Genomic DNA, 22362 nt, shown 5'->3' on the forward strand with positions numbered 1-22362 from the left:
ATCTTAGAAGTTGTACTTCTTTAGAAACAAAACATTTTCTTCTCCACAAACAAACTCAGTGGCTTTGAATCAACCAGTTGTCCAAACGTCTTCTGGAAAGTTTGACCTTATCTGAATTGAAGTGTCGTTGGCTGATGTTTCAGACAAGAAGGGCTGACACATGGACGCTCATTTAACATCAAACTCAACTCTGCACAAGTTGATGCATCACAATTAGCATTTACAACATGATTACGGCGGAAGAGTTCATTAGGTGTAAATCGTTTTTAATGGAACAACAGGACACTGTAAAACACTGCACTCTTCAGTGTAGCAGCAGGATTAGGATTGGTTGCATATTCAGCATTAAACTGCATTCGAATCAAATCTAGAAGCAAATCAGCTCCACTGTTGACCAACACCAGAATAGACTCAAGATCACGACAGCTGTCTGCCTGCAGTTGGTTCCAAGAGTCACACAGAGACACGCAGACATGTGAAGGTGGATGGTTTCATGTCAGCAGAACCAGGTGAAGGAAGGCACAGTACAATGAGGTCCAGTCTGTTCAACCCTTGTGCTATCGTAGGCCCTTTACCATTGGGAGTTGGGTCATCTAGACCCACTAGACAGTGCTCTGAACCTTTTTTCTTCAATGATTTGTGATCTTCACTGGTGTCCATGGATTACATGAAATCTTTCCACCTTTATCCATCTTTGTCATGGTAGGGAGAACACGTCAATGTAAGGGGGGGGTCATCTAAGATAGCACAAGGGTTAAAGGTACCACAAACACAGGCAAGATTGTACGTTTTGGTTAGAAATTTAATATATTTTAAAAACAGAAATATAAAAACCAGAATCTACCCTTTAGATAACCTTTCATTGTGGCAGTGATATCTGAGCCCCTCCCCCCCATCCAACAGTTTTCCATGTTTTCTTTAGAGAAATGTTCAACTCTTTCATGAATTCTATAAAACAGTTTAATATCATTAATTCTGGCATGGATCAGTGCAACACAAGCAAACAAGGAACAAAATAAAAACATGAATAATTACCACATCGTCCCATATGAGACCAACGGAAAAAGCCTTCATTTAAGAAAAACAAACACATTTTCCAGAACCTTTCTCACATGCACAGACACACACACCAACACACACATCTGTTTTCTCCAAAGTGCATTTTTGCATGTGCGACCCTCTGTCACAGGCATCTTCAGTCCAACCAACTGGACCTGGCTTTGAGTTTGGTCTGCAGTTTGTGAAGAACAAGTTGCTGTACAGGTTGACTGAGAGTTTCAACAATGTTGGTGTTTAGCTTTGTTGTTTGCCTCTTTTTTTTGTGAAAAAAAGTGTTCGTAGCATGTCATAAAAATATGTACACAAATTTAAATAAGCCAAAAAAAAAAGGCATTTGGCATTTTGATATCATCTGCTAAAGTGCATGAGAATATAGAACAGAACTCTGGCTTGACCGCCAGGAGTGCCTGTAGTTTGAATCCTGAACTTTAGAGCAAGGCACTGAGGATGAAAAGAGCAGCTGCTGGCATTTCATTCTATGTGTATCATAATTGGGGACACCTAAATACCACTGTCCCAGTTTAAATTAACCTCTTCTTTTACAGATACATTTTCTGTGTGCCTGTTTGAATTATTTATTTGAATCTTTGAAGGACTCCTTCTGATCATGTGTAGACCAAACCTAGCCAGGTCCTGGTATTAGTGTTTCCAAAACAAATCCCAACGAAGTTCTTGGAGAAGCAGACGGGGGTCCGTCTGGCCGTCATTCAAAGACGTGTTCTCCACGGACAATGTGTGATGAAAATTCATAGCGGTCCTGGCTACGATAGCCGCAGATATTACACTCAAAAGGTTGACGGAAACCATGACAGCCCATGTGAATAGTAAACATGACATGGTCCAGGAAAATCACACGGCAGTGGTCGCAGCGGAAAGAACGCACCACATGGCCCTCTCCATCGACGACTCGCAGAGCCTCGGTGGAGGTGGCGGAGTGTGCTGTCAGTGACACGGGAACTGCTGCGAGGGGTGGGGGTGCGAGAGCAGAATGCCTCCCCTCTTCATTTTTAACATCCCGCTCTTTGGCATTGCTCAGGCTGTGTCTGTCCCGACCTGTATGATGCGTAGTGGGAGGAAGTCTTGGGATGTGGTTGCTGGAGTGGAGGAGGTGATGTCCATTGTTACCGAGGAAGGTAGAAACTGGAGTGTTGCTGTTGCACAGCTCATCTGGCATGCTTTCTGTGTCTGTCGACTCCTGGCAACCGTTGCTAGGCGAGGGTACATGACTTGGGCCAGCTGAAACGTCTTCATGACCTTCAGCTGCCTCCCTCCCTCCTAAACCAACGACTCCTACCCCAGCTCCGGTCCCTGTGCAATCCAGCCTCGGACCAAGACTGACGGAAGGGTGATTGGAGTTGTGTGGAAGCCGGATGTCTGAGGGACATGCGTGGTGACTGGTGGGAAGGTGCGGGGGCCTCAGAGTCTCTGATGTCCCTCCTCCTACATTACCTGCTACGCCTGGGTATTCTCCTCCAAGGCCACCAACGTACAGGCTATCAAGGTCCCCTCTGTGCATTTCCCCATCTTTATCCAATTCAGCAGACAGCTCATAAGGTGCATCTGCAGGGTTAAGGCGGATGTGCTTTTGCCCTGAAACACAGAGAAAAACAGTCATGAGACATTAAGCAAACCCCCATTCAAGGTAAAAAAAAAAAAAGCTTCACAAAACCAAAACGTCAATTCTCTATTTGTTTGAACTTATAGTAAAACATAGATTTGGGTCTTCTTAGTCTTTATTATACTGTATGTATCATCTAATGCCAAAAAGAAAAGAAAAAAAACATTTAAAGACTGTATTTCTTCCCAAAGGGGAACTATAGGCAAAAACATTCTCCTAACAGCAGCGATGACGTGTGGACTCATGAGATACAATCCAAGCAGAGACCCATTTTGGACTTTTAAGAGGCCGTCAAGATGCAGGTTTCCAAGTAATGTCCCTCTCTGAATGGAATACGAGTGTCCCAGTATGGATTTTACTCAAATTAAATGTCACTTCCTGAAGCCACTTCTCACAAATAGGTCAAATTTAACTCAAATAATTCTAATAAAATCCAACCTATTTTCTTTCTGACAGGTATATTTTAAATCACACAGCTTGCATAATATCTATAGATATAAGTGTGTGTTTAACCGCAGAGGTTGGTGATTACACCTTGACAAAAATACTGTAATGCGAGAGAAGGACATAAAATAACAAAAGAAGCAATTAACATTGCTTTGAGATTCACCTAAAAGTGTCCACACTTAGACCACGTGCTCACCTACAAATTTTTGTGGTGTGGACCTCTTGCGTTTGGTGACGGCGTTGGCAAGCCGATCAATAAAAACCATCTTGTTTGAGGAGGACTGCAGTAAGGAGTCTGGTATAAACTCTAGCTCTCTCATCTCCTCTCCTGCACAGCACAGAGTACAAACAAACTGTAATATTTTAGAGGTTTCCTATTATCTCAAGATATAGTTTGTTATTCCAAGATATAGTTTACTTTGAAGCACAATGAGAGTCAGATCTGAAGCTTGGCCTCGTTTTAAAGTTGCCCCACATTTGAAATGAAGAAGAGAAAAAACTCCCAACTCCTGCATCTGTGCATGCACTCACCTCCACATACAGTCGTACCTTAGACTGAGCTAATGTGTCACAAATGTGACGGGCCAGTGTAGTTAGCTGAAATCATTTACACTTGAAAGCACCCAAGACAGCTTTGGGGGTTACTGCCCCGAGTGCTCCAATTACCAAAGGCACCACTGTCACCTTCACTTTCCAGGCTTTCTCCAGTTCTTCTCTGAGTCCCTGGTATTTCTCCAGTTTCTCATATTCCTTCTTCCTGATGTTCCCATCACTTGGCACTGCCACATCCACCACAACGGCTTTCCTCTGTTCTTTATCCACCACTACAATGTCTGGTTGGTTCTCCAGTACCATCCTATCAGTCTGGATCTGGAAGTCCCACAGGATCTTTGCCCTCTCATTCTCTACCACCTTCGGAGGTGTTTCCCATTTTGACCTTGGGGTTTCCAGTTCATATTTTGCACACATGTTCCTGTATATTATTCCAGCCACTTGATTGTGGCGCTCCATGTATGCTTTACCTGCCAGCATCCTACATCCTGCAGTTATGTGCTGGATTGTTTCAGGGGCCTCTTTGCACAGCCTACACCTTGGGTCTTGTCTGGTGTGGTAGATCTGAGCCTCTATCGCTCTGGTGCTCAGGGCTTGTTCCTGAGCTGCCAGGATGAGCGCTTCAGTGCTGTCCTGTAGGCCAGCCCTTTCTAGCCATCGGTAGGACTTCTTGATATCAGCCACTTCAGTTATGGTCCGGTGGTACATCCCATGCAGGGGTTTGTCCTCCCATGATGATCTGTCCTCCAGCACTGTATCCTCTGTTCTCCATTGCCTGAGACATTCACTGAGCACACTGTCAGTTGGGGCCTTGATATACTCGTGCATCTTGGATGTTTCATCCTGGATAGTGGCTTCTACGCTCACTAGTCCTCGGCCTCCTTCCTTGCGGCTAGCATACAGTCTCAGGGTGCTGGATTTGGGATGGAACCCTCCATGCATGGTGAGGAGCTTTCGTGTTTTAACATCCGTGGTCTGTATCTCTTCCTTTGGCCATCTTAGTATTCCTGCAGGGTATCTGATAACTGGCAGTGCGTAGCTGTTTATTGCCCAGGTCTTATTTTTGCCTTTGAGCTGGCTTCTCAGGACTTGCCTTACTCGTTGGAGGTATTTAGCTGTTGCAGCTTTCCTTGTTGCCTGCTCCAGGTTGCGGCTGCGGAATTCCAAGGTACTTGTAACTGTCCTCGATGTCTGCTATTGTTCCTTCTGGGAGTGAGACCCCTCTTGTGTGGACTACCTTGCCACTCTTTGTATATAAGTTAAGTTATATAAGTTAAAAGTTAAAAAGGTAGAACTAGAGTGCAGGATTTGTTTTGAAAACGTTGTAATCTCAAAAATGGACTAAATATTCACTTCTGTTGTATCTAAAACAAAGCATATTTAAATAAAACATATGTTAAATTATGGATGCAGATGCGCTTTTACAGTCTGCCTGCAGCCTCCGTAAACATTAGAACCCATTTTGTTTAATGAATAAACTTATAAAGGACTTCATCTGACATAAACTGTACAGGTTTTGGCCATCTGAACATTTCAAAGAAGGATTAAATGAGTAGGATTAGATTCCTATGGAGACACATCAGAATGTCAGACGACAGGTGACGTAGCACAATATAAGGAAGAACTTGACCATACCTGGAGTATATGCATTGTTTGGTAGTTGTGACTCTAGACTTTGCAAGTAGCTTTGGCAGCGCTCACGGTGCTCCTCCAGTGTACTGTGCTGCTTGTAACTGCGGCCACAATAACTGCACTTATATGGCTTTCCGACAGTTGGAGATGACACTGAAGACACAATGTTATTATTAGCAGTAGAACTTTTATTTGAAATCTATATCACTCAGGTGTGAAGTTGGACTTTATCCTACCTGCATGGGTGCGTAGGTGTCCAGTGAGAGCATCTCTTCTTCGGCAGGCATAGCTACAGAAGGGACATTTAAAAGGCTTCTCCCCAGAATGGAGCTTGATGTGGCGAAGTAGGTTGCCCTTTTGAGTGAATGAGGCGCCACATTGATTGCACTGAAAAGGCCGCTCACCTATGAAGAGGTTAAAGCCAACATGCTAATCTAAAAAACAAAATACTTGACATATTGGTCGATTATCATCATCAAAATGTCATAAATTCCAAATATAGAAATCACCCCCACACCCAAAAAAAGGGAAGTTTTTAAAACCTAAAAATTATAAACAAGATTGCAAAGCAGCCTTACATGCGATGCAATTTAAATCATAAAAGGGCCTATATCATGCTTTTCTAAAGCCTTTCAGAGTGGACTATATCCATCCATATATGAAGATATATTACCTTTGGCACTCTAAAAAATGATTTTTACTGAAATAGGAGTTATTTATGCAGCTCAGTAAGACGACTGGATCTCTGAGGCTCCGCCTTTCACTCCTTGTGGACGCCGCCCATTTCATGACATCAACCTACAGTGGGCCTCGGCAGCGTGTCAGCGTTTCGCCCATGAAACAAACAACATCCAAACTTTTGCAAAAATGGATGTGCATAAAAAAGGAAAAGCCGATCACTTCTGGCTCCACTGAGAAAGTGGGTGTGTCTGTTAGCCTGGGGGCGGGGCTGGCACTTCCTGGAAGGGGCTGTTCTCCACTTTGTGAGGCCACAATGTGGGAACCCGTTCGTTTTCGTGGATTGGCTGGAGCTCAGACCTTCGGTCTTCAGAGGAATGCTCAAAAATGCGTGAATGGATTAAAATACCACTTTGGGGTTGTTTTTTGTGAGGAATGAACATTATAAAATACTTAAAAGCTCAATAAAGTTGATGTTGCATGACATAGGCCCTTTAAAACACACTGGCAGGGTGTAAAAGTAAAAGTAACACAATCACCTGTGTGGCTGCGTTTGTGCACCATTAGAACATTAGGCCCAATGCAGATCATTCCACAGATATCACATTTTAGCTTTCCATTCGGCAGTCTGGCGGCTCCAGCTGGCATGGTTTCAGGATTGGCAAGTTCTCTAAAATTTTCCCCAGACTCAGATCTTTGCCTTGTACCTCTGTCTTCTAACCGTTCTCCTCGTTCAACCTCAGGATCGTCATCACTGTACAGCTCTATTTTGATGGAGTTGGCTACAAAAGTGCAGGAACCACGTGCAGCAAGTCAATTCATGAGTCAAGTCACCCACAACGCTTTTGTCTTGAATGTAATTCAGTGACTGCGCTCAAAAACAGGTTTGTCAATCATGTTAAACGCATAGCATTTGATACAACGTCTGAAAATGTGTTCATAATAAAGTATACCCAGAAATTAGTCAAATGCGATTAACTTGAAACTTACCACTGAGGGAACGAGTCGGAGAGTTATCTTTGCTATTTGGGGTGCTCACTGTTGGACCTCCTAGAGCCCCAGAAAACTCATTTTCCATGGAAGATTCTCCACTAGCTGGAATCACAAAAACATTTGTTCTAATAAACAATAATGTTCCAATCAGTTCCTCCTGCTTTTCAAATACAGGTGACGTCGCATCTCCCAGTTTGGTTGCATAACCTTCAGAAAATGAATGAAGGAAGACCTCATTTGAACCATGAGTGACATTTACGGCCCACTTCCTTGTTAAAGACCCACTTCAATGAGAATGATGCTTTTGGTGTTGTTCACATGTTCTTGCCGGATTTCTCTCATGATGGAGGACGTATAGAAAGGAGATTAAGATTTAAACTGTTTCTGAGGATTTCTGTATTCAAATTGTTGTAAATCAAGAGCTGACTAAAAAAATGCAGTTAGAAAAGCTTGTAGTTGTTAAGTTCAAACTAAAATGGGCAGACCACAAGCTCTCTGCGCCGCTCCATTCCGATGCATCAACTTGCAGACAAATAGATCCATGTACGACTTTGTTTTCCCCATCTAATCTGGAATCTGGATCTAAACTGTACGGCTGGACAGCTCTGATACTGCTCGCCATTTTTGTTACACCGCTAACGTTGGTTTGGGAGTGTGAGGAACTGTAAGCTAGCGGTGGATAAGTGTAAACATAGGGATGATGGGAAGTTTGGGAGGGGGCTTACACCGCCCCAACTGTCCCACCCACAACTTGGATGCAAATTCCTAATGGACTCTGCAGAAATTAGGTCCTTGAAAACGACACAGTTTTTCTTTCTTTTTTGTCTAAAAATGGCATAATCATAATTAAAAGACCATTGGGAACACTTTTACAATAGATCCAAGAATAATTGGAGTGGGACTTTACGCTATTAGAGTGGCATCCTGTTGACAACGGTTCATTGTCATTAATCTCTATACTTTGAAGGAGGAGATTCCAGCATTCCTTTTACAATCCTTCCTTTACCTGATGTGTAGGACGGGCCATTGCAGTCATCAACATCCATGCTAGTTTGAGCTGAAACCTGAATAAAAAGGACAAGCTAGTCAGAGGAGGCGTCTTTCCCTCACCCCCGCTGCTGCTTACATACAACACCATTGCTTATCTCAAAGCTATACATCTTCAAGTGGCAATGGTTTCCTTTCATTATGCAAATGACAATCTGGGATGTTTACTAGGTGAGGCTGAAATTTAAATTACATCTACTAGTAGCAATTCCCTAGGAACTTTGTTTATAAAAGAGAGTTAGGACCTAGCATGCATAACTGCATCTCCATCTATTAGTAACTTTCTTGGCCAGCACTAAAACTGATAATTTTTTATGCACCAAAAACAAGATGTTTATATTCAAAAAGGTATTTAAATATACAATGTAAATATATTTGAAAAGAAGCCAAGTTAACACTTCCATCTTTAAACATTTTTAAGGGAAAGAAGAATATTTTTTTCATTTTAATAAACGACGTTTACAAGCACATATCATTAGAATTTGGTGATGGCATCAAATACCAAGACAGCGATGCTAGCTTCAACACAAACGTGGCAATAAAGTCTGAAAAGTTTACGGCCTCTGTGGCTAATGTTAGCTTACAGCATAAGATGGAAATCACCGTTAGCTAGACTCAACACAAGAACTTCACATCATCGACAGTTTCCCACAAAAAGGCAGAGACGTCATATCAAAAATAGACTATTTAAACAATGACGCAAGAACATACGATTGGCTTGTGTGATTAACTCACTGACAACCCCCTATGCTCGATATTCAAATTACTTCGACGTCATGTTTAAGGCTAGCATAACAAACCATCGTAAGCTTTGACTGTGCTAGCCAATGTTTCCGTAACGGTTGCTATGGCAGCCACCGCCCCCTAAATGCCGCAGAGAGGAAGCTAGTGCTTTTATGCTAGCTCTCCCGCTTCGGATTTTGCTTCCAAAACTAAACGAAGGCAGATAACTCTAGAAAAACTTCAACACACCTTGCTCCTCTGTTACTACACAGCATTACCTGTTCCCGTCAGTGCGACTTTGGTGAAAAATGTTCCGAATTTTCAATTGTCCACTTCTGACGACATGATGATCTGCCGGTAGAAATAACCCCAACTCCTAATAATTTCCAGGTCAGCGTCATCTTCTTCTCAGATTTTGTACAGTGACCAACGTCACGAGTATCACACCACTGCCGTCTTCTGGCTTTTTTAAAATCTAAACCAAAAACTAGCATTATATTATTATTATTTTTCATTTTTTTATTTTATTTTGCCGCAGAAAAGCAGAATGAACATGTTCCGTTGAGTCTTTAATTCTTTACAGAATCAACAAAAATTGTTCCATTACAATCACTGGCAAATGGGAAGTTCCCAGGTAAGTTTGATAGATCAAGTTCAATTTGACGGCGTGACTGGGTAACATAACATAAAACACATTTAAATATTTTCATCCTATGTATTTTTTTAATCAAGAGAGTGGCCACTAGCGTCCAGTAAGTGGTACTGCAGCAATGGTTGAAAACACAAGAATGCGCGCTCCCGGTCCCCTCCCGACTTTTCATTATGATTAAAAAAAAGGATTAAAAAATAGTATATATAAGTTTTTTAGATAATTCGGTTTTTTGTTTGTCAATGTTGGGTATAAGCAAATAACAGTAATTGTTTTATTTATTTTAATTAATAAATAAATTTTAAGAAATAAGGTCACATTTGACCTGGTGGGTTCTCCAGGGTTGAGATTCACATCTCTGTGGAAATTAAGTTATAAATTGAATTGAAAATAAAGAGAAGAGAGGAAAAAGATGGGATTCTCTTCACATAATATTTACTCCTAATCACAAGGAGACGTGTTTTACTTGTACATACAGTATGTACACACAGGACACATTGAATGAATTAGGTGTAATGACCATCAAATAGAGTTTGCCTGATTGCTTAATAGGAATAAGCTAATTTTGGTTAAAACCCTTCATTAATTTTACTTGATTTTTTACATACTTGCCATAATCCAGTTCTTAACACATATTTAAAGATATTAATACTATATCAGTCTAAGTGCAGATTATTTATCAAGTAAAACAAAAATATTAAATGCACAAACAGGGTCAAACTGTACACCCTAAATCTTTTTTCCAAGTTGAGACCAGTGAATAAATTCATTTTGTGCTGTACAGTTGCTGTGAAGTTGTGCATAATCTGGGCAACTTCTGAGGAGTCCTCTTGGACTCATTGCTTTTTTCTCTCTCGCATGATGCTATTTACCGGTACTTCGATTAGGTTCCTTGGTCCATTGGATTAGTTTGAGTGTACTGTCGCCAAAAGGGATCAACAGTCATGTTTGTTGGGTTCTGAAAAAACTTGGAAGGGATTCCACCCTGATCAGGTTAATGACCTGCATGAGGAGGAGGCACTAGGCTGTTATGGTTGTGTGTGGTTTTTTCTACGACACTATTGTTTCTAATACTTGTAAATTATTCAAAGTTCAATCATACGCTTAATCAAACAAAAACAACAACAACAACAAAAAAGACAAAATAGGCTAATTGATGTTGGAAGAAAAGATTTGGCCATGGTTATAACCCACATCTTAAACCCTTCTACTCATCTCTCACATGCATGTTCCCTTGTGTCCACTTCCATTTCAAAGACAAATAAACAGGATTTCTAATATTAAAAGATTTATTGCCAAAAAAGACTGTTTTCACAAAGAATACCATGTAGAAAAATGAGTCATTGAATATTTATTAAAGACTCGCTCCACGAAAATTGTGTTTTTGGTGTTATGGCACTTTTCTCATGATGGAGGACATATATATTAAGAATATTAAGCTCAAAAATGCATTTCCAAATATTTCTTTATTCAAATTGTTGTAAATCAGAAGAAAAAAAAGAAATCATTTGAAAAAGATTGTATTTGTGACAGAAAATATTATGGGCAGTTCACAAGCTCCCTGCTCAGAGCTCTTAACAACGGGGACGGGAAGTGGGGCGGGGTTGCCATCTGCAAATTTCTATTAAACTACTGCTGCTCTGCAGATGTATGGAAGCATTTCTGTAGCATAATTAAAAATAAGAGTCAATCTCAGAAATGCTTTTTCATTTTCAAAATGAAGCTGCATTTGTTGACTCAAAATTAAAAAGAAAAATTCATCCTCCAAACTGGTTCTTCTTTTTCTTCTTCAGCACCGCTTATTCTGTCAATTAATTAAAATGATAAAGATAAAGAAAATGGTATTTGACATTTAATTTTCAAAAAGTTCTCTGGTAAATGTGTAGTAAAATTCAATTAAAAGTGTCTAATTTGACAATTAACATGGATTAACAGAAATGCTTTTTCATTTTCACAATGTAACTGCATCAAATCATTCAAAATAAAAATTAAATGTCAGTCCTTTAAAATGCTTTTTCGAATTCTACTTAAAAACCACTTATTTTACTACATAATTAAAGTGAAAATGCAAAGAGGGGATTGCAGTTGCGTTTCCACATCCACCCTGCGAAAGTATGGAAGCGATTGAAAATGAAAAAGCATTTTTGGTTTTGACTTTTATTTTTAATTATGCTACAGAATCGCTTCCATACAGAACTCTTTGAAAATAAAATGTCAAATACTATTTCCCTTATCATTTTAATTAAGTGACAGAATGAGCGGTGTTGACATAGGAAAAGAAGAACCAGTTTGGAGGATGAATTTTTCTTTTTAATTTTGAGTCAACAAATGCAGCTTCATTTTGAAAATGAAAAAGCATTTCTGATATTGACTCTTATTTTTAATTATGCTACAGAATCCCTTCCATACATCTGCAGAGCAGCAGTAGTTTAATAGAAATTTGCAGATGGCAACCCCGCCCCACTTCCCATCCCCGTTGTTAAGAGCTCTGAGCAGGGAGCTTGTGAACTGCCCATTATATTTTCTGTCACAAATACAATCTTTTTCAAATGGCTTCTTTTTTTTCTTCTGAATTTCTGGTATTGACTTTTATTTTTATCAATGCTACACAAATGCTTCCATTCAGATGTCATAGAAAACAACACAGGTTTTTTTAGATTTTGGATAGAATTTTTGTCATAATCATAGTTATAAAGAATAAATCAAAAGATGATTCAAGTGGGATTTTAACTCAACTCAAATAAACTAATTAAGTAAAAAGAGTATCAGATAGGACTATTTTATCTGATTAAATGTCATGAAATCAATAAAAGCCTCAATAGAAATTGAACATTCGTTTTTTCCCCCAACATATTAAAACTAAAATTAGAATTTTGTTAATTAAAAAAACATTAAATTGTTAACAGTCTTTTTAGAAAAAAACTGACACTTAAAATATCATCATGTCTTTCTAATAATTGAGCCAATAATTTTTTTTAATGAAAATTCTTATCTTCTGCCACTTATCGATGCTGCTGTACTAATTCCTCTAACATTAACTTTGTTTTTCAATACTTTTGCAGGGGCACTAATCTGTTTATTGTGGTTGTCTAACCAAAGGTGAGCTGTATCTGAAAGATTTATCGGCAAAAATAGATTTTCTGTTACAAACATGAAGTTAATTTACGAATCCTCCTAATTGTGGCCGAGTAGAAGCGCTGATTTAAAATAAAATCTACATTTTACTGTAAATATGCAGTAGTGGGTGTAAGTAAACAGGTGTAAAGTCAGTCTAGAAAAATCTGAAGAGAAAGGTGTTCAGATGGAGGAACAAAGAGTGACCTCTGGCGCGCGTTTGGGCCAGAACAGCCGTGCGCGTCCCTCCCGACGTGCGGTGACGACGGCCCGCTTACACAATGACCGTTTCCGTCACTTTGACTCGCTCATCGAGACCGCGTTGAACTCGCTCTGCCCGTCAGATTTGCAGCCGAGCTTCAGTCGACGGTTGTGTGTTCCGTTTGACGTGACCTGCAGGTGTGGAGGACCGCGCCGTCCACACAACGACCTTTACAGACGCACGCGGCTTCTGTTTGCTCGCGCTGAACTTTGGGATTCCTGCTCGAGGCCCAGCGGAGAGAGAGCTCAGCTCCCAAAAAGTTTGTTGTTATCACGTGACTCGACACGAATGTGGCGATAAAACTTTTTTTTTGTTTTGTTTTGTTTTTTTCTTGCTGTCGTAAAACTTGGTGGCGTTCTACGGTTAAATTTTTCTTCCCCCAGCGCCGTTTTCACCACAATGCCGCAGCCAAAATACAGGAAAATCGCCGTTCTGGGTTACCGGTCCGTAGGTAAGTACCCCACCGATGTCTAGCTAGCCTTCGTCGGCTAGCAGGCTAGCACGGTGTCGAGCGGGCTTTTGTTTGTCGAACTGTCGGGCATACATGGTGGTTTCACGGGTGCTCATGCGTTACTTGTGTTTACTCCACTCTTTCTTTCCCTTTGTTTGTTATCCTCGAAGCTCGAGTCCCGCTTTAGCCGCTAAGTTGTAGCCACATCATGTTACTGCATGTGTTCGCTGTTAGCACAGCTGGGAATATCCGGTTCAAGTCTCCCACCATTTTTTATTTCCCAATTTTTTATTAAGATCCACGGAGACAACGTAGTTTTTCCTTAATATAATGTATTCTAAACGTATTGTTTACAATAGAAGTTGTACAATCACACATTAGTTTATTTTTTTACACACATACACTATTTATCCTTTATGTTAGCAAAATTTAGTTAACTTGAAGTTTATTTAATTAAATATACTCAAGAATTACAATCATTCTGTAGTATAGACCATGTCTGTGTAGGAAGTCGGGGAGTATGAATTTAGCGATCAATTTATTCCTACCATCCAACAACAAGATCAATCTGTCTGAGGGAAGTTGTTCATGAATCAGCCTGTGTCTTAAAAAAAGGTTTCAAAATAAATAAATAAAAATTATAATATTAAAAAATTCCATTAGGATTGAGATATGGTAGGTTTATTTTACTAAAACATAAAGAAGACCAAGTCCATCACAGCGGAAAACACAATAAAACTACACCTGCACTTTTCAGTACCCAGGTATTTATCTCTGAGTCACACTGATTGATTTTAGATCAGTGATTGGGATCATTCAAAATTATGAAATTGGTGAAATGGTTGTTAAAATGAACAGTTACACCCCTAGGGCATTTCACCCTCCCTGCCTTCAGTCCACGGGCGGCCGTGGTGCAGTGGAAGGGCGGTCGACCTCCTATCGTAACAATGCGGGTTCGATTCCTGCATTGCCCGACCGTGTGTCGAAGTGTCCTTGGGCAAGACGCTGAACCCCACCTTGCCTCTGGTGGAAGATGTGGCGGCTCCGCTGCGAGTAAGCTTTGAGTAAGCTTTGAGCCTTCAAGGAAGGTAGAGAGTGCTACATAAGTATACGGCAGTGTGACTGTCCTGGTGATGGTCAGTAGGGCGGTAGGCGTGCAGTAGCAGGAAGGCCTCTGTCAGTTTGCCGCAGGGCAGCTACATCCACAGCTTCCCATCACTAAGTATGAATGAGGAGGGAACGAATAATGGACACATTGTAAACGCTTTGAGTGTCTGGAAAAGCGCAGAAAACCCATGTAGTAGGAAGGATAGTAATTTAAAAACGTCCTCAGACTACACTGGAACATTTTAAGTTTACAGTATAAAGATGGTATATAAAAAGTAATCAAGCATATTAACTCATTTATAGTATAGAGTGCGTGTACTTGTAGTGTTTTTGCCAGAAGACACTGACACTTAGAGTTCTCAAACACCTTTTTCTCATAATCTGTGTAAATACACACCAGAAATTATTTTCCTCCTGTTTTACCTTAATTTTGTTGTTTTCCACCTGAAAATGTGTGTTTAAAAATCACAGCAGATGATAGTCAGGCTGTGCATGCTAAACAAAAACCAAGAGGAAGTGGTTGCTAAAAGAAAGCCAATCATCAATTTTCTCCAGATTGTGTAAAAGACAGACTAAGAAAGCATGTCACTATAGAATCTGCAGGTCCCGCTGAGTTTTATTGTATGAGACTTGTTGTTAAACAACATAACGGAAGCTTTGAGTCCTGCGTCTGTCCAGACACACGTACTTTGATGGTAATCTGATTACTACTATAGCAGGGGTCTGCAACTTGAGGCTACAGAGCCACATCGCTGAAGAAAAATAAAATATTCGTCTTTTTTAGAAGGAAATGAGTACATTTAATCTAGACTGGTTAAGTTTATAAATTCATGGCTCAGGTGCACCTAGAAGTAGGATGTAACTGTAAAGATTTTTACATCCCTGCTGACATCAAGCAGCCTTGTTTCGCTCTACGCTTCCTCCAGAATGCACAGATTTCAAAGCTAAACTTTGATCAAAAAGTCTGACCTTGTAAGAGTTTAAAGCACATATAATCTCAACGCTGCACAAAATAGTTAGCAGCTGTCCAGAGGGGAAAATGCAGTTTTTTGTCTTTCGTAGAAGCACATGCTGTACTGGGATGACCTTGTCTGGCACAGGACATCTTTTATTTTGAAAGGAAGTCAAACAAGCTTCTATGAAAAGTAAAAAACAATTTCACATGTTGACAAAGTCCAGTTTTCCTTTATATTTCTGTTTTTATTTGTGCCAGACATAATTCATAATTAATATTTATTATGAAAGTAACCATGTAATGAATGCAAAGTCGTATCAAACTTTACTAAAGGGTTAAAGTAAGATTGTGGCTCCTACAAGGTTTTGATCAGTGAGAAAAGAGCCCACACGGGGGATTTAGTATTAAAGCTTGGCCCCTTTACATGTTTGACAGATTTTCAAGGGACATGTAAACGCATAAAGTTTAATTTTGTCAGCTGATAACTCCCAGGTTTCAGATTTTTATCATGTAACCAGATACATTGTTGATAATAGGATGGCAATATTTAACCATTATGCAATCACAGGTGAAAGTCTTTAACCTAAATAGTTGCCGTTACATTAACGCTTTGCTCAAAACGTCCTGGAATTTTTTAAAGAAACATGTCCTTTAAGTATAATTACAGTTTTTACATGGTTTCTTACGTTTCTTTGCACCATGTTTGATATTTTGTTGGTCGTAAGGATGACTGTAAAATCATACATTTCTACAAGTGATTCCATTCAAGTCTTTCTGAGTAGAATAGTCATCAGCTCAGTCTTTGTTTAAAAAAAAAAGCCTATTTACTACTAGAGTATTTTGAAAATATGCTAGATTGTCATCATCTTCGGCCTTACCTGGATGGTAACCATATTTTGTTTCAGTGTTTTGTTTTTATCTTACACACACAGCTAAACAAATGTCTGTCATCATGTACTTCATATCAGCAACTAAATACATACTAATTTAGTTTAGGTGATTATTACTATTTTCATATATATGTATATATATATATTATATATTCTTTATAATCCAGTTTTGGAGGTTTCAGTAGGCTAGCCTAGTAAACACCACGGTTTGCTCTCTCTGATCAAACTCCCGGGTTAAATACCCTGCATTCTGAATCACTAGCTGCGGTTACATGCACAAAATATCTCGATTGGATCAATGGTCGGATTAAAATTCAACCGTCTACATGGGCCGTGTCCGGCCCGCCAGATGGTTCAATTAGGCCCAGTCATTGTTTGTGTGCGCGCGGGGGGGGTTGTAGAAGGCTGGCCTCAACAGACAGGTCATTATCAGGTCATGAAGGGGAGGGGATAAAGTTCAACTTTCCAGTCACAGCAGTTCTTGCAGTGAGACAGTTTCAGCTGTGGACGAGCATAAGTTGTCCTGCTTTTCTTTTGGAAAAGAAAATCCTGATAAAAGCGTCTGAGATGTATAAAGCTGAAAAGTAATTTAAAAGTTAGGATAAATGAATGTCATGTTGGCGGATGACGATTGTGCATTTTCAAGCGTTTTGTTTGAATTTCCCTCCAACAGGAAAGTCTTCTCTCACGATACAGTTTGTGGAAGGGCAGTTCGTTGACTCCTATGACCCAACCATTGAGAACAGTAAGTCCATGTACTGATCAGCTGTGGGAAATGCAGCAGAAACATTCATAAATGAACAAGTTTATAAGAGTGAACCTAAGAAATAGCTGAACTTTCTTTTTTTCCAGCCTTTAACAAAATGGTGAACGTGAACGGTCAAGACTTCAACCTTCAGCTCGTTGATACAGCTGGACAAGTAAGCTGTTGCCCTCAAAAATGACCCAACATTACTCATTTCTAGTTTAATGACATGCAATGTTTCTTGTAAACAAACTTGTAAATTGACCCTGAAAGTTTGTAACACGCGTTCTGTGTTTGCAGGATGAGTACTCCATTTTTCCACAGTCCCACTCAATGGATATCCATGGTTATGTTCTCGTCTATTCAGTTACTTCAATGAAAAGGTTAGTGGTCTGGGGTCCTTGATCTGTTGTTACTAATAGAATTTACACGAAAGGATGTATTTTTTAAATCCTTAGCCTATAAACATTTTATCTTGTTTGTAGGCCTGAACAGCAGCTGTTTAGCGTGTTTAAGCGAGTTAAAGAGGCTAAATGGCTGAGATTTAAAGTGATCATTTGTAAAAATAATTAAAGTGCAGTTTTCCCTCGTTTATTGCTGGAGTTGCGTTCTAAAAATGACCCAGGGTAGGTGAAATCTACCAAGTAGTCAATTCTATTTTTTGCAATTATTACAGATGTGTCAAAGGCTGCAAAGCCCCGCGGCACATAATTTATACACTTTCTTCATTAAAGCTGCGTTCACATCGAATGCGATTCGCGCAGCAGGAGTGGTACGTTTCATTGTAAGGTCAGAGTACAGAAATGATCAGACGTCCTGCGGCGTGTTTTGACCGTCGTCTGGTGGCAGCGCGGCAAAAATTCGGGCGCCACTTGAAATATCTGAACTTTGCAGAAGAACTTGCATCATCCAATCAGTGACTCCGCTTTGCCCTGGGACGTGATCAGCTGGTGGGGTCTAAAACCAACACTGAAAATAATCTTTTTGTTCTACTTCGGAACTTTATAATGTTTTATTGTTTGCATGGAGACCATTGAAATGGATCCTCTAATTTTATTCTTATATTTTTCCTCCTTGGACTAATGCGGGACGGCGAGTCGTCAAACTGGGTCACAGAGAGCTGGAAGTAGCGCCGAAAGCGCCCGTTATTCAGACGCAGCTCCTGCAGTAGATGGTGAAGCCCACCGTACTGGGAGAGTCTCTGAATGACCTCATGAGCCTAGACATGATTAACTATGCTTTTGTGAAGCTCTAGATCAGTGTTTTTCAACCGTTTTTGAGCCACGGCACACTTTAACGTTGACAAAAATCCCGCGGCACACCAGCATCCAAAAAAGAAAAAGGAGAAACTCTATTAGGGCTGCAGCTATCGATTCTTTTTGTAATCGATTAATCTAGCACTTAATCGATCAATTAATCGAGTAATCGATTAAATTCAAAAGGTCCGTGTGAATAATAGTGCGCGTCATAGGAATTTAACGAGGCTTCGAGGCAGAGTTTTTGCCTCGAGGAATTTTTGTAATCGAGTAACTCGAGTAACTCGAGGAATCGTTTCAGCCCTAAACTCTATAGTCTGTATTGATCTTCAGCCCCTCTGCAATCTCACATACATTTTTGTGATCATTGTGGCAGAAAAAGCTGGAAGCTGCGGCTGTTCTAAAAGATGTAATAAAGGTTAAGTTAGAAGATTTAAAAACTGTTTGATGTGTGTTTGTTGTGGTTTCAAGATGTCAAAGGAAGACTAATTGTACACTGAGACGCTGTCACTTTAACCCAATGCATCATGGGAGATGTAGTGCAAACAGCTGCCGAACGCAGACAGACTAGCGTCTTGGAGCTTCATGGTTTTGTTCCCTTGTTCCACGGTCTGACACCGGATTCTGTGGAAAGCTACACCGCTAAAGACGAGCTTTAGCTGGTATTTTTGTTGGAACTGAGAGACTTTATGAGCAGAAATGGAACAAGGAAGTGAAGACTTTAACCACTTCTGATTGGTCAGACTAATGACATGTGATTAAGACTCCAAGAATGATTGGTGGAGACAGTTAAAGGGGCGGGACTTTTCCTAAAACAGCTGACGCTACGGCTAAATTGCGGTACCGTCATTCTTATCAAAATGTCTTCAATTTAATCAAATAAACACAAAAAAAAGGGTATTTTATGATCTTTCATATTCCTAACTACTCAGTGTTTTATCAGGGCCTGTTGGATGAACACAGAGCTGATATCCTGGAGATGGGAAATGTTTTTAGATCAGTTAATGAGGGCAATTTCCCACGGCACACTGGTTGAAAAACACTGCTTTAGATCTCATCCTTGTATTCCATGCATTGACTGTACATTACAGCTATACAGCCAATGCTCCCATGTAGCGATGAGGCTAAAAACTTTGAAAAGTAGCTCCTCCCTCACGCTGCAAGAGCATCAGGTTTATGAACACATTTTTGGACAGGCATCGAGCAGCAAATTTGCCTTGTGAATTGAACACAGCAAAACATTTTCACACTCTTCTCTCAGCGTTTAAACCTTCTTCGAAAAATAAGTCCAGGATTACAAAATGGAAACAAAGATCTGATTGCAATCAAAAGCCCACATAGCTGTGGCAAACTGTACAGGAGACGTGGTAAAGCCGAGATTGGACTAGGTCAACTGCCAGTCAGGACAGGGAACACAATGCAACGTAAAATAAAAATAAAAATTGATCTAAAAATAAGCAAAATGGCAGGATCTTGAAGGTGAATAGCGTTTTAGAGAAGCAACTCTGTACTCAACATAGGAAATAGTTTTTGATGCTCTCCAGTCCTTGCTATGTAATCTACAGCTGTTGTTTGATCACCTAGTTTAACACTCAAAGCACAGTTAGTCAAGTAAAACAACTATGTTATGCATGTATGAAATGCATGTGTGCTTGCTGTTCTCAGATTTGTGCCTGTAGCTTATTTGTCTCTGTTCAGTTTTGAAGTCGTGCAGGTTCTACACGACAAGTTACTAGACATGGTTGGGAAAATTCAGTGAGTACACTTCCTCTATTTATTTATTTAAACATTTCTCATCTTTGTTTGTTTCTGCTAACCGTGAAACTTTCTTTTTAGGGTTCCCACTGTTCTTGTAGGGAACAAAAAAGACCTCCACATGGAACGGTAAGAGCATCTGCTGGCATTATACAAAACTGTGCACTGATATTTTTTTTTCTGAGTTAATTTGGCAATACATTTATGTCATAAGAACATAAAGTTCAGTACTATGCAACACAATGGGCTCTGTATGGCAGACAAATCCAATCAAAACGACCTCATTGCCCAACTTCATTCATGCTTTGATTGGGAAAAAGAAAACAAACTTTCCAATCTTCATAAGTGGTTATAGTAGGTTGATTAATTTGGAGGGTAGCTAGAAACTGTGGGCTTGTTGTGCTGTAGGTTTGGAGCAGTTTCATCCCAATTTATGATTATCATTCCTAGAAGAGAGTTTGTCTTTGATTGTGAGACCCAGACTGTATTTCTATGAACCATTGAGACTACAGAGGATTTGTAAAAAAAAGAAAAACACAATAAAAACAATTTCAACACAATGAATTCATTCCTAATTTATCTTTGATGACCTTGTGGCAATATGCTCTACAGTGAAAACAGAATTATTACAAAGGAAAGGGGTATCTGTCTCTTTTTAAGTTGCTTTTCTCAAGCCTCCAATGATAAAGGGCAGACTTGACTGCTATGAGTATTTTTGTTAGTGTCCTCTTCAATCAAGATCACTCTGGTTTGCCAGGGGACTGTAGAGCAAGCAAGAACAGTGATCCCCCCCCAGGAATTCAAAAACACAAATGTCAGCCATACTTGACCTTTTGTTTATTGAACATTTTGATTCTGCATCATAAAAGTATTAATTGGGTCTTTTTATTCAAAGTGTGATCAAACCGGAGGAGGGTAAAAAGCTTGCTGATTCCTGGGGGGCTGCTTTTATGGAGTCTTCTGCAAAGGAGAATGAGGTAACGGATCACCCAGCATCGATTGCCTAATCATTTTACGTGGGGCCTAGTTAGCTTTGAACACAACAATACTTTCTCTTAACACAGACTGCCGTTGAGGTTTTCAAGCGGATCATTTTAGAGATGGAGAAAGCTGATGGAAATGCGCCCCCAGAGGAGAAAAAGTGCACCGTGATGTGACCGTGTCCAGAACGTCAGTAATGGAGTTTACTGAAGACAGGAGGCACAACTTCACCAGCTGGCCAATCGGGACTTCACCAATCCCAGGACGCTGCAGTGGAACATTCTTGCTCTGTTGCATTATCAGATTATTTCATGTTAGCACAAAGTGACTGTCCAGACAGTTTATATTTTGTAACCATAGGAGGAAGTTTTTTAAGCATCAAACTATTAAAAAGGAAGGTTTTGAAAGTAGACATCACCTAAAAATCCCCCAAAATAGACACATTTTTGTACAGAATTAAATGAATACAAATGTAAATCTTTTTCAAACAGAGACCTGGTTAGACTTTGTGTATCTTCAATAATTGTGTAAATTCAGATGTTTTGGACCGGAATGCACAGTTCACATTGCTTTAAATGGGACAAAGCGCCTCCATTTCTCAGGAATGGAGAATTTCCATAGACCCATTTTAATAAACGCATCTAAAAAAATCTGTTTTTACACTTCTTACAGTTTCTGTGAACTTAAGAAACAATTCACTAAAACTGTAGAGCTTTATGTCACAATGGAAGAGTTTAATACACATGTAACAACTCTTAAGACTCTTCTGCTAAGCAGATAGACTTGTTCTAGCTTAGTATCTCCTCATTACCTATAACATTGATTCTGTCTTTAGTTTAATTACCATAAGTCCTCATTAGTTGGCTTTTAGATATAAATAAAAACTGGTGTTACCAGTTGGATCTGCCCAATGCAGATTTGTGGTTCCGTTGTGATCCTGAGTACACTCATTTTTTTTTAATTTCAACTTTGAAATAGCATAGTGCAGGGCTAAAAGACCACAGGTTGTTTGGCATTTGAGTTGTTTATAAATGCTTGTCAAAAGCAGGGTTGCGTGCAGAGCAATTGGAAGTGGTCGTCAACACGAGAGTTTCAGCTTTTTTTCAAAAACCTGTAAACTCCATTGACTTGAGAGCCTTGCAGAATTCCCATGCTGTCCATGTGGTCATTTTTAACCTTAAGTGCTTGATGTAAATAGTTGACTGAAGGTTGATGCTTGCAGAAGCTGGTGTTGCTGTGTCTTTGTGCCTTACGGTCGCTCAAACTCCCATCTGCCTTTTTTTTTTTCGACTTAAGGTGCTCTAGAAGTTCCTCCCTCTGCTGACTTGACAGTACCAGTGCAGGTGTTGTACACCTACGCACCATTATCCCCTTGTGGGTCGATGTTCATTTTGAAATCTTGCTGTAAACAGTTTTGTAAATAAATCTGTTACTCATTTGTTTCCTCA

General features: G+C 39.9%; 2 protein-coding genes across 24 annotated transcripts; one reads left to right on the top strand and one right to left on the bottom strand.

The window, feature by feature from the left end:
- Positions 1-249: 249 nt before the first annotated feature.
- Positions 250-9161, bottom strand: LOC101172893 (IKAROS family zinc finger 4). Of its 20 annotated transcripts, NM_001305412.1 has the most exon segments (10): positions 1763-2112; positions 2227-2333; positions 2335-2453; positions 2504-2649; positions 3321-3452; positions 5312-5461; positions 5545-5712; positions 6526-6768; positions 6977-7081; positions 7986-8025. In NM_001305412.1, coding segments are annotated over 10 exon segments (1560 nt in total).
- A 3540-nt stretch (positions 9162-12701) lies between these two features.
- rhebl1 (Ras homolog, mTORC1 binding like 1) lies at positions 12702-22362 on the top strand. 4 transcript variants are annotated; one of them, XM_011474668.4, is made up of 9 exons: positions 12760-13033; positions 13158-13225; positions 16851-16922; positions 17030-17097; positions 17223-17305; positions 19877-19933; positions 20015-20062; positions 20829-20910; positions 20998-22362. In XM_011474668.4, exons 2-9 carry the CDS (start codon positions 13174-13176, stop codon positions 21088-21090), a joined length of 555 nt encoding a protein of 184 aa, XP_011472970.1. In that variant the 5' UTR covers positions 12760-13033; positions 13158-13173; the 3' UTR covers positions 21091-22362. The 4 variants fall into 4 exon arrangements, with proteins under 4 accessions (XP_004068545.1, XP_011472970.1, XP_020558706.1 ...); XM_020703047.3 differs by having other exon boundaries at positions 12803-13033; positions 19844-19933; XM_004068497.5 differs by having other exon boundaries at positions 12702-13225.

The sequence above is a fragment of the Oryzias latipes genome, chromosome 5, assembly GCF_053564925.1.
Source record: "Oryzias latipes strain Hd-rR chromosome 5, Olatipes_Hd-rR_3.1".
NCBI lineage: Eukaryota > Metazoa > Chordata > Actinopteri > Beloniformes > Adrianichthyidae > Oryzias > Oryzias latipes.